Source organism: Oryx dammah, unplaced genomic scaffold (genome assembly GCF_014754425.2).
Source record: "Oryx dammah isolate SB20612 unplaced genomic scaffold, SCBI_Odam_1.1 HiC_scaffold_10, whole genome shotgun sequence".
NCBI lineage: Eukaryota > Metazoa > Chordata > Mammalia > Artiodactyla > Bovidae > Oryx > Oryx dammah.
Window position 1 is genome coordinate 28,168,517 of NW_024070194.1, and position 16,887 is coordinate 28,185,403.

Genomic DNA, 16,887 nt, shown 5'->3' on the forward strand with positions numbered 1-16,887 from the left:
AGCAGTCAGTTCACAGGTGAGCACTGGCAAAGCCCCTGGGGCCTCCGCTGCTCTACCAAGGAGGCCGGGTTCAGCCAGCAGTTGGGGGAAGGGGCAGACTCTGGGACCAATGTGCTGGGGGATGCACACAGGAGGCCACAGGAGGCAGTGATACAGGTTGGCCCTCCATATGCCCCAGCCACATGGCAGCCCCCCACCACAAATCCGATGCCCACCCCCGAGAAAGCTTCCTTGAGAGAGGAGCCTGAGAAGAGGAGGAGCCAAGGCTCGGAGAGTGACAGGAACAGGGCCAAGAGACGAGGAGACGGCTGTGTGGGTGAGGGCAGGATGTGGGGGGCAGGCGGTGGACTGACCCTCATGGAGGCCCTGTTCCAGCTCAGCCCAGGCGTGGGGAGGACCCGCACTCAGCTCTGGCCTGTGGCTGGATGCCCTGGGCCGGCAGCAAGATGGTCTGGAGCTCAGGGAGAGGTCAAGTGGGACGGATGGGGGGTGATCAGGGCACAGTGGAAAGTAGACACCATGAGAGGAGGCAGTCACATGTCCCAGGAGTGGGTGATAAGGGACTGAGTGGAGACCCAGGACTAAATGAGAACCCCAGGTTGATGCTGGCGGGGCCTACGGATGGACAGACTGGTGGGCAAATACACCCCCGTGAGCTGCTTTTCAAACCCAGCAGAACCCCTGTACCCCTCTTTCCCCACACACACACAAAGGCCCCTCCACACCCCCTGCCTCTCTCTGTAGAAAAGCTGAGTCTCCCAGGCCTCCCAGAGTCGCAAAGGAGTAGCTCCAGCAGCTAATGAATACTACATAGTCACGGACTCAGTGTTGACACATGACTAAAATTGTCAGCAGAGATGCTACACACCCACGTCAACAGCTTCCACTCTGAGAATATGGCGCCCTCTGTCAGCATGCAGGGCTTCCCTGACAGCTCAGTTGGTAAAGAATCCACCTGCAATGCAGGAGACCCTGGATCAATTCCTGGGTTGGGAAGATCCGCTGGAGAAGGGACAGGATACCCACTCCAGTATTCTTGAGCTTCCCTTGTGGCTCAACTGGTAAAGAATCTGCCAGCAATGCAGACCTGGGTTGAAAAGATCCCCTGGAGAAGGGAAAGGCTACCCACTCCAATATTCTGGCCTGGAGAATCCCATGGACTGTACAGTCCATGGGGTCGCAAAGAGTGGGACATGACTTGAGCAACCTTCACTTTCACTATGTCAACATACAGAAGTTACACAAGATGGACTTCACCCTTGATCCCACAGAAATGGAATAATTTTCAGACAAGTAGGGATTTGTAAGCAGCTCTTTGCAAGAAAGAGCTCTCTGCAGGAGGCCCTTTCACCTTGTCACTTTAGAAATCTATATTGTCACTAACCTCAAACCAGACACCCCCATGCTCTGCTCATCTCTGGCCCAAGCACACCTTTCAAATCTTTGATCACACAATCCCTGGCCTAACCTGTTGGCTCTTTCCATGGATCAAAGACATAGAAAGGAAGACTAACCAATTAATAGATAACCGGGACTCTATCCCAGCTTCCCCCTTCAGCAATCTCATGAACAAAGTGCATGAACAAGACAGCAACTAAGGAAAGATCACAAGGAGCCAACGAGCTTGCAGACAGTGGGGGCCGGCCCCCGTCTCCATGATTAACTGACCTCACTTCCTCTTTCCCCCTTAAAACCCTCATGGCCAAGCAGAATCTTGGGACTCCATTTTGGGGGACAGAGTCCCTCCTCCACAGATTTCTGGTTTTCTGATTAAAAGCACCATTTCCATTCCTGCCAATACGTGCCACGCCAGTATTGATTTTTAAGCAGTGAGCAGCTGGACCTGAGTTCGGTAAAATTTTCACTTAAGAAAAAAAATAAACTTTCACCCTGAACCCAATTTTAACTGATAAACACAGGCTGGGTGCTATCTCACAAGAGCCTGGAGCACTCTCAGCTCTCCTAAGCTCTCCTGGCTATCCCTTACTGCTCTCCCGTCCTCTCTCAACCCCTAAGTGCCCTCTCCCCCAACACATAGTCCTCCCCCATCTGCTCAGGGATATGCCCCCGGGAGCTGCCCCCATCCCAACAGCCCAGAGCCAGGTGAGGGAGGTGAAGGGAGGCTCAGTTGCCACAGATCTGTCCCAGCAGGCCCATCCACAAGGGCAGGGGTGCTGCCAGCTCACTGGACCTACCCTCATGGCGCCCAGGGCAGGCCTCTCGAGCACAGCCCTGAAGCACCTCAGTCTGGGGAAGAGGGGTAGTGCCTGGGCACAAACAGAGTTCTCTCTCGACCCTCCACACCGCAGCTTGAAGCAGCCTCCTCAGAGACGGAAGGGCCCCTGAGCAAAGGTGGGGTGAGTAGTTCAGTCATCCCCCTTCAGAGGTGAGATGGAATGAGAGGGCCTGATGACCACCCTACACTCCCTGCACCTGCTACCCTGGCCGGCAGCTCCCCAGAAGCCTGAGTGGCATTAAGCTCATCCTGACCCAGGCCGTCAGGGGTTGGATTGGAGTGGGGGACACTCTGAAGCCGGGGGGCCTCCTAAACACTGACTCACCTGGACAGCATCAGGCCTCACCAAATAAGGGTCCTCAAGGTTGACCCTGAGGAAGCAGGAGGCCCTGGATACTCACTAAAGGGGCAGGGGATGGCCGGGTGTCAGGGTCACTTGCCCACAGCCTGTCATGTCCACTCCCTCCGCCCTCCCTCCCAACCCACATGCTCTATCTCCGCCCCACCCCAAATAATGCCCACCAACCCTGTCCCCACCCCGCCCCACCACACACACACACACACACACAGAGCTGTCCTGACTCACATGCGGCTGAAGGGCGCTGTCCGCGGTGCTGACTTTCAGCTGCCTGGCCCTGCCTCGTGTGGCCTCAGGAGTGCCCATGGGAACTTCTGCCTGTTTGGGAATAAATCACCCGCTTGGGAACTTACCTCAAACACAAGAACTGCGACAGAGAGAGGAGAGGTCTGGCCCTGCTGAGCTCCTTCCACGGGGACACCACTTCTCCTGGCCCTCCCCTGCTGGGCCAGGCAGTGGGGAGGGGGCCCAGCAGCCGGGGCTCCATGTGAGCAGCCTGCCACCTTGCATGCCTGGGAGGCTCTCATGGTCCTCAGCCCTCGGATTCCTCTGTGTGCAGAGCTCCCCACACAAGATGGTCCTTCAGTTCTCACCGTCTGCCTCCTTATGGGATTCCTTCAACAACTTCACTACTGAATGTTCACGGGTTTTACCTCAAGTTTTCCCCCAGTCTGTCTCTACATCTTGGCAGGGCAGTTATTGCCCTGGCAGTCCCCACTGTGCTCCAAGCAGCAAGCATGGCCTGACTCAAAGGAGCTGGCACCCCAGCTGACAAGACTCGTTAACCAGGCCCCCCCGCCTCCCTGGGGCAGCAGTGAGTGTGTAGCCAGAGCCTGGCCAAAATCCAGCTTGGCTCCTCCTGGAGCTTCTGACCTTGGATAAGTTCCCTAAAGGTCTCTGGGCCAATACCACCTGCCCAGTGGGTGGCTGGGAAGATGAAGATGAACTGAGAGGAGATAAAATCCAAGTGTCCATGAGCATTTCAGAGTGCCCAGGGGTGCGCAGGCACCCAGGGGACCCACACTGCAGGGCCAGCCCCCAGGGATGAGTGCTATGGTCAGCACGCAAGCAGGGTGTGCACAGGCTGTGCGCACATGTTTGTTCACCAAACAGGCACCATCTCCCTTCACCAACCAACCAGGCAGCTGGTGGGCACTGCATCCTGGCCCTATTGACTGAGACTTCCACCCACCACCAAACGCTGTAGAAGACTCTGGGGGTGACTTAAGGAGGGGGCAAGAAACTTCCAGAAGCATGCTGGCCCCAGTGGCCAGGCAGGGGGTAGGAGGTGAGCACTCTGCACCTGGAGCCAGGAGTGGGTCTGTGCTGGCAGCCTAGACTTTTCCTTCTTTTAAATTTCTGGAATGGTTGCCATGGAAACTTAGAGGCTGGCAGTCAAGAGCAGCTGAGGAGAAGGCATAGTTGGGCTTCCATCAGCTGGGCTTGCAGCCAGGTGGGGCCAGTCACCCACACCCCACCCCTCCGACTCTGCAGAAAGAAAGAAAACCTGAATTCTCAGCCTCTCTTGGGAAGTTACAGGACTTCTCTCTGGGCTGGGATATGGAGGAAGTCGGGGGAGGATGCTGGACGTGAAGGGCCAGTGACTATGCCTGGAGCAATCCAGCAGGTCTTTCACACACCCTTTGCAGGATGGTGGGTGCCAGCCCCTGCCCTGCCCCATTCTGTTAGCAGGAAGGGGGGGTCCCTGCTTACCCCGGGCGGCTGGTCAACCTCAAGTGGCGAACAGAGATGGGCCAGGCAATTTCCGGGCCTGAAGACGTATCTCAGGGCATGTGTCGGCTTTCTGCCTACTCAGCTTGGGCCCTAGGACTTCTCACATGGGAATCCAGGAGGCCCGTGGGAAGGACCTTTGGGTGGCCCAAAGGCTTGACTACTGTTAACAGGGTGTGGTCCAGTAACAGCACATCGAGCACCCAGCAACAAAATCCTCACCTGACCAGAGAATGAGCCCAGGGGGACAAACTGGTCATGAAATGCCTCCCAACTCTGCGTGGAAATTCAGGCTGAAAGGGAGGGGACTGTACACAAAGACCCTTGCCCGCCACCCAGTCCTACAAGAATCAAGTCACCAGCACCACAGTTGCTGACTTGCAGCACGGCCCAACAGGAATTCACGACAAAGACCAGGGCAAGGCGCTTTGTGCTCTGGGGACACTGGCAGGACTGGGCTTCAGGTAGTCAGATATTTTTAGGAGAGAATCTTAGGAACCCAGTTTCTTGCCTCTTCCCATACTGAGAAAAGCACTAAAACCATTAACTAGAGACCTACTCAAAGACAACAGTTACCTCCCACCAAGCTGTGTGCTTGGCTGGCCTGCACCTCACGAACAAAGTCACATACATGGACTTCCCTGGTAGTACAGGGGATAAGACTCGGCCCGATCCCCGGTCTGGGAAGACTGCCCATGCCACAAAGAAACTAAGCCCGTGGGCCACAAATACTGAGCCTGCACTCTAAAGCCATTGAGCCGCAACTACTAAAGCCCATGCTCCGAGATGAGAAGCCACCCTAAAGAAAAGACCAGCCCACAGGCATCAGCAAAATCTCAGTGCAACCAAAAATAAATAATTTTTTAAAAGATCACTTATGCTGCCCCTCCCCTCATCTCTGAGACATCCTGAGAGCCCTTTGAGAAGCTGCCTCCTAGATTATAATCCGCAGATTGGCACAAAAACTTCCCATTTCTTTCTCAGACTTGACCAGTGTTTTCACACATACAGTTGCATGCCCATGCTTTTTAATAACATTTTGGTAGCTTCACTGGGGCGTTCTGGGGGAATGGAGAGGTCCTCCACTCCTACAGACCTGGGAGGCAGGCACACAACTGCCCCTCGGGCAATCAGCTTAGTAACGGGCCCTCTGGGCTCTAAACCCAGGGCGCCAGCCAGGTTTCCACCCCTCCCCAGGGAAGTAAAGATGGAACCCACACTCTGAATAAGTGGGCTTCACACCTGCCTTGGTTAACCTCTCAGCCACCCTGGGGATGTTACTACTGTCTTCACTTTAGAGACGAACAAACTGAGGCCCAGTAGGTGAAAAAGCTGCATCCAGAGGAGGGATGCGAGCCCCAACTCCGTGCTGCAGGAGCAGGGGCCCTAGGCCAACCTTGCCAGGAACCCAGTGCGGGCAAACAAGGTGGGGCGAGGCCTGAGGACCCCACCCCTTCTGCAGGTGCCCAATCGAGGGGCCTGGGTCTGGCGCTGTCACTCCCCCACCTCCTTCCCTGCATGACTCCCTTCTTGCCCAGGCCCATCTCTTCCAGAAAACCCAGTGGGCTCTCACCCATAGTTGGTAGAGGACCCCCTCCCAAGGGGTAGTCCCTCCCCTCCTCTCAGCAGGGGAGGGGTCCTTGGCCCAACCAGACTTAGGGACTGCACCTGGCTTCCTCGCTGAGTTTGCCCTGGGAAGGGGAGGAGGAGAAGGACCAGGAGGGTGGGAGTGAGGAACGCTTAGACAGGCTCCTTCCAGGGTGGGGTCTGTAACACTGGGGCAGTCTTCGGTCCTTCCCCAACCTCCTAGAAGCTGGTTCTCAGGGCCTGGCTGCTTCTGCAGGCCTGGTTGAATTAACAAGTGAAATTCTTGCCACCACCTTGCCCTAGCACCTCCAAAAAAGGCTCACTACTGGGCCTTCAGGCATGGCTGGATCTAGGTGCTCCAAGAACACCACTCTTTGCCTCTGTACTGGCCTCGGCTTCAGCCATGCTCTCCAGAAGCAGCAGCCAGAGCTGACTTCCTACCCACCCCCAAACATGTACAGCTCCTTTCTGTAGACTGCCCACAGCCCTCCCTCTGCACCCCCTTCCCCTCCTCTCACCTCCTCTGCTCCCCGTCCCTACATCCCCCATCTGCCCCCTCCTCACACCCTCTCTTTTCCTTAGCATGCGCCATCCCACCACCAACTGAAACTATTGCTGCCAGCACCAGCAGTCCCTCAGGGGTCATCTCCCATCTTTAAAAGGCCCTCCTTCAGCTCCTGCCCCTCTTCCCACACAGTCTGTTCCCAAGCTTATATACACAGCTCGACCCCCAACCCATCCTCTCCCCACCATCACCCCCTACTCAGCAGCATCCCACCTGCCGGGCATCCCTGGGGGCAGAGCAGCTGCTCACCACTCTCTGGCACTCCTTGCCCCCGGCCTGATGATTAACCGTGTGCTGGCCTGAACCCTCACGTGGCACTGGTGACTCTGCAGCCACATAAATTGTGCCATGCCCCTGCCCTGGGTGTCACTCCCAGACACCGTGGGCCTCCTTGGCCTTCCCTCTGCTGACAGCTCCTCACCTCAGCCCCAGCCCCAGCGTCTATTCACCTGAGCTAATGCCCCAGGTTACTGACCACATCAGTATAGTAAGTACCCTACATTACGAATGAGTCCCATTCCGAGAGCACGTTCATAAACCCAATTTGTTCAAATTAGCCTAGGTACCCAACTAATACAATCAGCTATATAGTACTGCGCTGTAATAGGTTTACAACACTTTTCACACAAAGAACACATAAAAAACAAACACAAAAAATAAAACTTTTAATCTTACAGGACAGCACCTTGAAAGTACTACAGCTGGCATATAGAGGCTGGCATCGAGTGAGCAAGCAGGGAGAGTTACTAACTGGAGGAAGGAAAGGAGATGGGAGATGGTGGAGCCAAAAGATTGTCAACAATAGGAGATGGAGGGTAAGTTGCAATTTCACTCACATCTGACATTGACAGAACGCACATTAGCATCTTTGAAAGTTCACACCTTGAGGGTTTGTATGTAGGGGACTTCCTGTAGTTCGTTCCTTTTACTCCTGGGTAGTACTGCATTGAGGGCTTCCCAGGGGGTGCAGTGGTAAAGAATTCACCTGCCAATGCAGGAGATAAGGGTTTAATCCCTGGGTTGGGAAGATCCCCTGGAGTAGGAAATGGCAACCAACTTCAGTATTCTTGCCTGGAGCAGTCCATGGACCGAGGAGCCTGGCAGGCTACAGTCCATGGGTCACAAAGATTCGGCCATGACTAAGCACCCACGAAGCACAGCCTTTTCACTGAATAAATAACCTCCGGTTTGTATGCATTCACCTTGATGGAGTATGTTTATACAGAAAGAGTGACACAGTTCCTCAGGTGTTCCCGCCATGTCACACAATGACAGCACGTACGAAGTTCCATCTGCCCAGGGCACCCACAATGTGATACCATTGACCTTTACAGTTTGAGCCAATGTGGGCACCTGGTGACAACCTGCTGTGGTTTTTACTTGCTCCTCTCAGATGACCAGTAATGGTGAACACCGTTCCATTCATGTATTGGCTCACTGGCATGTCTTGACACCTGTCCAAGGGTCTCGTACATTTCTTAATGAGTTGTCTTTTGACTGCTCAGTTGTGAAATTCTATTAATGTATTCTAGACACGAGTCCTCTGTCAGGAGTACATACCACAAATGTCTTCTGGAAGTCCTTGGCTTGGCCTCTCTCTGTCACAAGAGCACCTTTTGATGAGTGGATCTGTAAGTTCCAATTTTCCAGTCTTTTCTCTACAGTTTGTGCCTTCTGTGCCCTTAGAAATCCCTGCCCACTCCCAGGTCACAATGATCTGTGACATCTTCCCCCAGAAGCTTTGTGGTGTTAGCCCCATTTTCAGGCCTGTGATCCATCTCGAAGCGACACATGTGGTGTGAGGGTAGAGTCAAGGTGTGCCTCCCCCGTCAGGGATCTGGTTCACACCAGCAGAAACCTAGTGGCCACAACGTACGGATGCATTTCTGGACTCTATTTTGTTCGTGGATCCTATCTGTCTTTACACCAATACTGCGCTGTCCTGATGATTTTCTCTCTCCAGAAAGTCATGAAATCCAGGGGTGGAAATTCTCCAATTTTGTTCCAAGCTGTCTTGGCTCTTCTATCCTCTGCAGTTTCTGGAATCAGATTGCAGTTTCTATGAGAACTGCTGGGTTCTGACTGGGATGGCACTGAATCAGTCTGGGCAGAACCGCTGTCTTCACAATACTGGGTCCCCTCCAAGGGCTCAGTGTATTTCTCCCTTTAGGTCCTCTTTCATCTAATTTCAACGTAAAGATCTTTAACTGCATATATTCCGAGCTACCCTAATGTTTTCAGTGGTGGTGGTAATGTTCTCTTTTGTACTTTCTACCTTTCTGCTTCTGGTGCATGGGAATTAACGTTTTATTCTGGATACTGACCTTGTACTCCAATATCTTACCAAATACACAGCTCAGTTTCAATGTGTCTGTAGATTCTTCAGGGATTTCTGTGCCCGTGAGTGTGTTGCCTAAAGCCCTGCCTTCACCTTCTTCATCTCTAAACCTCATGCCTTTCTCTCCTCTGCCTTTCTGCCCAGCTGCCACTGCAGTTCCCTGGGAGATGCACGTGGTCAGAACAGACATCCTGGTCATGGTCCTGGCCCAGCCCAACAGCTTTCTATCCCACAGGAATGTGAGTCGGACTTGAGACAACTGGTAACGATTCTACTGAGACACCGAGCAGTACCCAGTGCTCACAGGAGGCATAAACACAGACACACGTTTGCCTCTGAGCTGCTGGCCACACCTCTCTCGGGGGTCATTCCTAGGTAGGGAGCGTCAGTCTGCAGCTGGGTGAGGCCCTGGGCAAGACGACCAGACCCTATCAGACGTACAGGTAAGCTGGAACCAAGGCTGCACCAGCAGAAACACAAGTACTGCCGCCCTTCACTGACTAAACCAGTTTATCTCAGGGCCAAGAACTTATCATTGTTCAGCTGCTCATTCATGTCAGACTCTTTGCAACCCATTGACTACAGCATGCCAGCCTTCCCTGTCTTTCACTGTCTCCCAGAGTTTGCTCAACCTCATGTCAGTTGAGTCGATGATGCCATCCAACCGTCTCATCCTCTATTGCACCCTTCACCTCCTGCTCTCAATATTTCCCAGCCAAGAACTTAGTGAGAACAAAGTATTAGTCTTGGGGGAGAGTCCAAGTATGACCTCAGTACTCAACCACCTCTGCCATTCTGGTACAGAGGGAATATTGGAAATCATGCCCTGGTGCTTCCTGCTAAGTGTTAGTCACTCAGTCCTGTCTGACTTTTTGTAACCGCATGGGCTTGTAGCCAGCCAGGCTCCTCTGTCCATGGAATTCTCCAGCCAAGAACACCGGAGTGGGTTGCCATTCCCTTCTCCAGGGGATCTTCCCAACCCAGGGATCGAACCCAGATCTCCTGCATCTCAGGCTGATTCTTTACCATCTGAGCCACCAGGAAAAGGCTCTAAAAATTCACATCTACCCTCTTTCATCGCCAGCATCACAGGTGTTATGGGCTGAACTGCCTCCCCGGCCCAAAAAGGATCACGTTGGGGGTCCCAATGCCCCAAGAGCTCAGAACTTGACCTCAGAACGTGACCGGTCCTCACAGAGGCCATCAAAGCTCAAACGAGGTGACCACGGCAGGCCCTCACCCAAACGACTGGCATCTTACGAAAGGGAGAGATTTAATCATGGAGAGAGAGGTGCACACAGAGAAAACGGCCCAGCAGGCAAAGAGCGACGATCCCACAAGCCAAGAAACAGCGGCATGCGCACAACCGCCAGGAGCCGGGGAGGCCTGGGCGCGCCCTCCATACCACACTGCCTGCACCTGGGTCTCGACCTCCGCCTCCAGCACGGAGACGACCAACCGCAGTGCTGCGTCACTGGGGAGACCGACACAACATGGTCAGATTGATGCTGTGACTTGACAGAAACCCACGGATCTTGAGAGACCCAAAAATCCAGTCAAAAATCAACGAGACATGGACGCCAACTGCCATCACACAGACGAGGCCAGACGAGGCCGGCGGCGGCTCTCGCGAGACCTGAGCTATTGTGAACTCGCCCCCTCAGGAACCACCGTGCATCGAGGCCAAGCTGTCACTCACCGCCAGACAGGGCGGGGCCTCCAGCCACCACACCCCACCACCACCACCACCACCAGAAACGTGGGTACACATCAGGGCTGGGGCCAGGACGCCCACGTGTCCCCACCCCCGCCTTACCTTCCCTCTCCCAGGGGCGCCCCAGGCCTCTGCACGGACAGCAGCCCAGCGTCCACGCTGCACGAGTCCATCCGTCTCCGAGGAAGAGTGGCCCGGCAGGGAGCAAGGCCTGAGCTCGGCTCCTGGGCCCTCACAGGTGACACCAGGTCTGACTCTGGAGGCAGGTCCTGTCCTCGGAGGTGAGGCTATTTCTACCGGACTCGCTGGGTTATAGACACTGACTCCTAACAAGTGGCTCATAAAGACACACCTCAGCGGAGCCAGAGCTAAATCTCTGGCAGCAGAATCTACAACGGAAAACTGGGAAAAACAGGCAAAACAGATACAGATAAATTTGTTTTTAATAAAGGAGTTAATTTTCTTTCAATCCTATATAAAACAATAGCAATTAAAAACTTCATTTTTGAAAGTAAAATATTTACATATGAACAAGTAACTGTGCAAAATTTACATGAAAAAATGGAAAGACAGGGATTTCCTAAAAGACAAAATAAAAGGTGTAACAGTTTTCAGGTGTCCATAAAAAATACTGATCAGCATTCAGTTCACACGCGCGAATAAAGTCTAACATGAGAATTCACACAAGAGAAAGCCAAAGTATTTACAGTCATAAAAGTACTATCAATAGACAATTTAATACAATAACCTCTGAAAATATAAAGAACCAATTAGTATATTTGTAATAAAAAAATAGGTACAAAGAAGGGGCTTTTGCTCTGGACGTCTGTAAAGTGGGCCCACAGCTTGCATACAGTCTCTTAGCAAAATAATTATAGTTACATAGCCATCTTCATGTTATGTGCCAAAAATTATGTACAATTACTGACAAAATACACCAACCATTTTTCAACACTTGATTCACACTGAGAAACAGTCTTTTGATGATTCTTCTCAACTTTGATTTTATTTCATCTAAGTTTTCACTTTTAGCTAAAAAACACAGTGCAAGTAAAATAGATTTATGCTGAAAAGGTTTTCATTTCTTTTAACTTTACAGCTTTACAAACAATAGCAAGTAAAATGCATTTGTACAGATGCTGACCACACATTCAGAAGGAGCCGCATCACTGGGGCCCCACGAAGCAGAGGGACAAGCCCCGAGGCGCGGGCGGACGGTGGGCTGCCTGCTCCTCAAGGGTCCTGAACGGAGGGGCCGGGAAGGAGGGAGATAAATAGTCTAAAAAATCAGTTTGCTTTGCCAACTGACTGATACAAAAATAAAATAAGTGAAATGAGGTCACTGGCTGTAGACACACACCTACGCAGTAAGCTGGGTTGAACTAAACCAAATGCACAAACGATGTAGAAACCGCTATGAGGTGACAAGAGGGCAGCTAGTTATTTGCTAAACGATTCCATCAGTTTTTATATATGGCTTGTTTGGCAAGAAGGCCACTCAATCAAAGATGAGTTAGGATTTAATTGTCCTGTAAGAGTACCTGCAGGCCTCTGTGTTCTCTGTTACAGAAACATGTTTTCCTCCATACTGAAGAGTTGACTTAGAAACAGGAATATAAAACTGTTCCATTGTAAAGAGGTGGCTGTTTTTTAAACAATATCCCATTTGCTCGTTACAAAAAGGCGTAATCTGCAAATATATAAAAAGTCCCCAGGCGTCTCTGCTAAGAGGCCGCGTCCGTGCTACTTAAGGAATGCTTTGTACAGCAACAGTGAATGGCTTGTCTCGCGTTCATTTTCTAAACAAAATATGAGGTCCCTGAGGTTGACCCGCGTGATCCTTTGCCGCGTGAACTGTCTGGGGGTTCCGACGCCGGAACTGCCTGGGACCGCCGAGCCTGGGCCCGAGCCCTGGTGACGAGAAAGGAGAAGACAGCCGAGTTAGTGGAGCGCAGAGGTAGGCAGGGCCCTCAGCGCTGGAAGGAAGGGGCAATGCCAGGTGCTACCCCAGGACCGCAGGCCTGGGGGCAGCGCACGGTTCCCTATAGGTGTCCCACGGAACCCGGCTATGGAGGAAGCCGGGCCTGGACAGGCTTAGGCCAACTGCTGGAGCCGTGGTGCTCAGCCAGTCCCTAACAGAAGGGGTGAGAGCAGGGGGCACGACCCCGCGCCCACCTCCAGGCCTGGTGCGCTCAGGCACACACTGGAAGATGCTAACCCTGCGACTCCCCACAGAGGTCAGACTCTGGCCCCGGGCACAGAAGTAAAACGTGGCGGCTCCTCTGCCCCAAAGGGTCGCAGAATGGCTCCAGGGCTCGTGGCTGGCATTGCTGGTGTCCAGGACTCAGGTGGGCTGGCACTGCACCTGTGGTGGCCATGTCACCCCCCCACTTCGCCAACAAAGGCACATTCCCAAAGCTGCAAGGTCCAGGCTCGTGGGCTGGGCGGGCTGGCGGTCAGCAAGCTGGGTTGCAGGACTCTTTAGTCACCATGTCGTCTGTGGCCTGGAGGGTGCTCCCCACTCCCTTGGGCTGACAGTGGCCTGCACTGCTCGGAGCCCAGTTTGGTCAGCCTGCAGGGGGATCCAGCCGAAGATGTGAGCTCTGGTGCCTGCCTGCTTGCAGAGCTGGGGTACTGGGTGCCTTCCTGCCGCGTCGCCGCCCCCCCCAGCAGCAGCATCCATGATTTCAGCAAGTCTGTCACCGTCTCCATCCGATACTCGTGGGCACAAACCACACAACTTCCAACTGGACGAGTCTTGGTTTTCCATTCAGAATGAACAGGAAGTGTCTGTATTCTGATGGTTAAAGTTGCTCATGTGTATTTCAAGTGCAAAACTTACAATGGAACTTTTACAGCGTTTTCTCAAAGTTTAAGAAGGTGGGAGCCATGAGTCCTGTGATGCTGGAGGAGGCCGCAGTGCAGCAAGCGGCCAGCAGGTGGCAGGCGAGGCATCCCATGCGTCTTCTGTTAATTTATGAGTTCCTTACACCCCGCCCTCTTCAGAACCTTAATCACCAGTCCGTCCTCCAGACAAGTCCTCTGGTGACTACTTGTCTGTGTTTGAAACAACTACTTAGGGTTTTTGCCAGTTTTCCCTGAGTCTCCGTAACAGCCTTATAGGAGCATTTTGGGTACAAAACAAACAGCACCCCTGAAAAGGCGGTGATGAAAACACACAGCCGAGAGGAACCAGGAAAATGGGAGCTGGCCTGCGCCCGGGGCCCTGTGGGTCTGCACCCTCAACATGGGGGAGCCTGCAGAGGCCAGTGTCTGCGCTGGAAGGGCAGGGGGGCCCCACCTGACCTCAAGGCTCACGGAGAACAAAGCACTACCTAAACCATGGGCCAGGTGTCTTCTGTGACACTTGTTACAATTCTGGACCATGTTTGATGCTCTTACTTTCAAAATAGTTCAACGACCAAAACCAGCTAGGAGAAGGGTGAGGGCTCACTTCAGGCACAGAATGTAGAGGATGCTGAAACTCAGAAATCAAGGTCAATGCTATTTTAATGAAACCTTTTTCAGAAGTCAAAAGTGGCTCCAAACAAGACAAGCAGGCGTTAGCACAGCCCACAGCGGGACTCCACTCCATGGCCGTGCTGGCCACACTCACCACGTCTCAGGCTCCAGTGGTCACGAGGTGGCCACACGTCACTCTTTCGTGGACTTTAACAAGAAGGCTGTGCTCAGAGGCCTCCTGCCTGACACTAAATATAGTCCGAAGTCACGGGGTGAGTGCCAGCCTGTGACCGACTGGCTCTGGGGTGTCCTGGCCACAGAAGGTGGTCACAGGAACCCAGTGTCCAGCCTGCAGGAAGCGGCCCTGAGTAGTCGGCAGTGACCTCAGATGACAGAAAACTGCACGGCAGACGCCAGCGTCCACTTTCATCAAGAGGCTCAAGCACAGAGGGTGACGGGTTTGTTCTGTTTTGCATTTGCAGGCGTTGGGGCTGAAACACAGCAACCTTGGACCCCAGCTCCCCTCCTGAAAGCACTGTGTGAACTCAACCTGTCCCATTCCAAGACTATCATGAGATCAATGAAAGGCTATCCCCTAATGTCTCCTTTGAAGGTAACCTTAACTCTGCCAAAAATGCCACAACCAACTTGACGGGCAACAAGCACTCAATGTGGAAACCAAGTGGAAACAATCACCTTAGCCCCAACCTGCCTAGCTCACTGGTCACTTCACTCAGGCCCCCAGAGCCAGGCACAACCGGCCACGGCACCTGACTGCAGCTGCAGGGACCTGCCATGGGCCCTCACCAAGGTGGCAGGGAGCATCAGCCTCTTGGGGACTGTCTGGGGGAACTCACGTGGGGGGCCTTACTGCCACTCCCCCCAGAGCCCCTACAATAGTAGCAAGAGGTCCACACCCATGAGAGGGTGTCTGAGTGATGCCCCATGTGCTAGGTGGTGAGTAACATAGGTCAAAGTACCAAAAGCACAGACACCCCCTGGCTCGCTCTGGTCCTCTTCACACCAGTGCAATTCCCAAGCTTGTCCACGCCCAAGCACAGGCAGCTGGAGGGCTGCAGGGACCCCCGGCACTTGGCAGAGGAGAGCCAAGGTCACCCCGGTTATCTTCCATCATCTCCCCCAGGGCCATCCAGAACAGGGAGGGAACACAGCATTCGCACAACATGAAGACGCAGCCCAGGCTCCACAAAGACCAAGGAGTGGGGCTGTGCCCCCACGGCTCCAAGCAGCAGACACAGCAGCGAGAGTCCTCCTCCCGCCAGAGCAGGCCGGGGGGTACCTAAGTGCACACCAAGAAGTGAGTGGGGGTGATGCAGGATCCTGCGGGCGCCACCAGAGGACCTCAGCCCTCCTCATCAGGACAGACACCAGCTAAGTCACTGGGCTCTGCACAACAGTCAGGAGAGGGCGCCATCAGACCACAAATCTTGTCAACACCCATACCACAAAATTAACAAGAGGAAGATCAGCAAGTGCACCAAGAACCACCACAAAAAGTCAGAAAATGAAATTCTACACATATCAGGGCCAAATGCAATCTGGAAAAATAAGCAACTACAAGACAACGCTTTCAACAAAAAAATGTATTTACACATTTGAGAGTATGAAAATCACCTTGAATCAAAACCTCAAAATATAAGGGCAAGATGAATTAAAAGCCAGAAAGAAACGAGAGTTGACTGACTCAAGAAAGAAATGAGAAAAAAAGACAAAATTATCTCATACACGAATATAAACTGTAAGGTGCTCAGGGGAGAAAAATCTCGAATAAAAATTCATAAGAATTCAGAAGAAAAGCAGAACACCAGAATAGAAAGGAAACAAAGGAGAAAAAAAAAATTAAAGGGCCAGGAAAACCCAGGGTAAAGGAAGACACGGAAGGGGGACATGCACTGAGCTATCAGAGGCCCCAGAGAGGGAGGCAAACGTGAGGGCAGGAGTTATACTAAACCATAATCTGAGGAAACTTTCAAGAAATGGAAACCAAAAAACCAAACCTACATGGACAAGGCAAGTGGGCACCTGGGAAAATTAACCCATAAAATCAACTTTGACGAAGCCTCATAAAACTGTCAGTTTTCCAAGATAAATTAACCTGGAATCAGGCTTTCCCAAACCCATGCTGCTGCTGCTAAGTCGCTTCAGTTGTGTCCAACTCTGTGCGACCCTATAGACGGCAGCCCACCAGGCTCCCCCGTCCCTGGGATTCTCCAGGCAAGAACACTGGAGTGGGTTGCCATTTCCTTCTCCAATGCATGAAAGTGAAAAGGGAAAGTGAAGTCGCTCAGTCGTGTCCGACTCTTTGCGACCCCATGGACTGCAGCCTACCAGGCTCCTTCGTCCATGGGATTTTCCAGGCAAGAGTACTGGAGTGGGGTGCCATTGCTCTCGCCAAACTGAGCCACTAGGGAAGCCCATATACAGTAAGCAAGGAAAAGCATTAAAAACATCACTGAAAGCAAGCATGAACCAACATTTTTATATCCAACCTGACGGCCCTCCAGATCAAGGCCACAGAAAAACCATTTCAACTCACAATATGGCGGGGGACTCTGCACCTGAGCTTGGTGAGAGCTCGACCACAGGTCAGGGTCATCCCAATGAGAGAGAGCAGAGAATCCACAGAAGGGAGAAATAAGCATTTATAATATAAACGCACAGCTGATGCGACAGCAAAACTGAGGAAGTGGCCAGGAGATGACACCGTATGCCATGACGAAGTAGAAATGACGTGACAAAGCGTGAGATGGAAGGGGTCTCAGCACCCACCAGGGAGGCCGTGTGGCTGCCTGGGGCCGAGGAGAATGCGGACATGAGCTAAGATGCCCAACAGAAAACACACGTGAAAACCTGGGGTAAAGACACCCAAACACTT

At 52.8% G+C, this 16,887-nt stretch overlaps 1 protein-coding gene across 1 annotated transcript in view; it reads right to left on the bottom strand.

Annotated features, from left to right (window-relative positions):
* Positions 1–10,954: 10,954 nt before the first annotated feature.
* The window catches only part of TAF4 (TATA-box binding protein associated factor 4), a 69,494-nt gene continuing 63,561 nt past the window's right edge, over positions 10,955–16,887 (bottom strand). Inside the window, exon 16 of the mRNA XM_040248873.1 lies at positions 10,955–12,440. Within this exon, the coding sequence (XP_040104807.1) occupies positions 12,273–12,440 (168 nt within the window). The 3' untranslated portion in view covers positions 10,955–12,272. The remainder of the gene's footprint in view (positions 12,441–16,887) is intronic.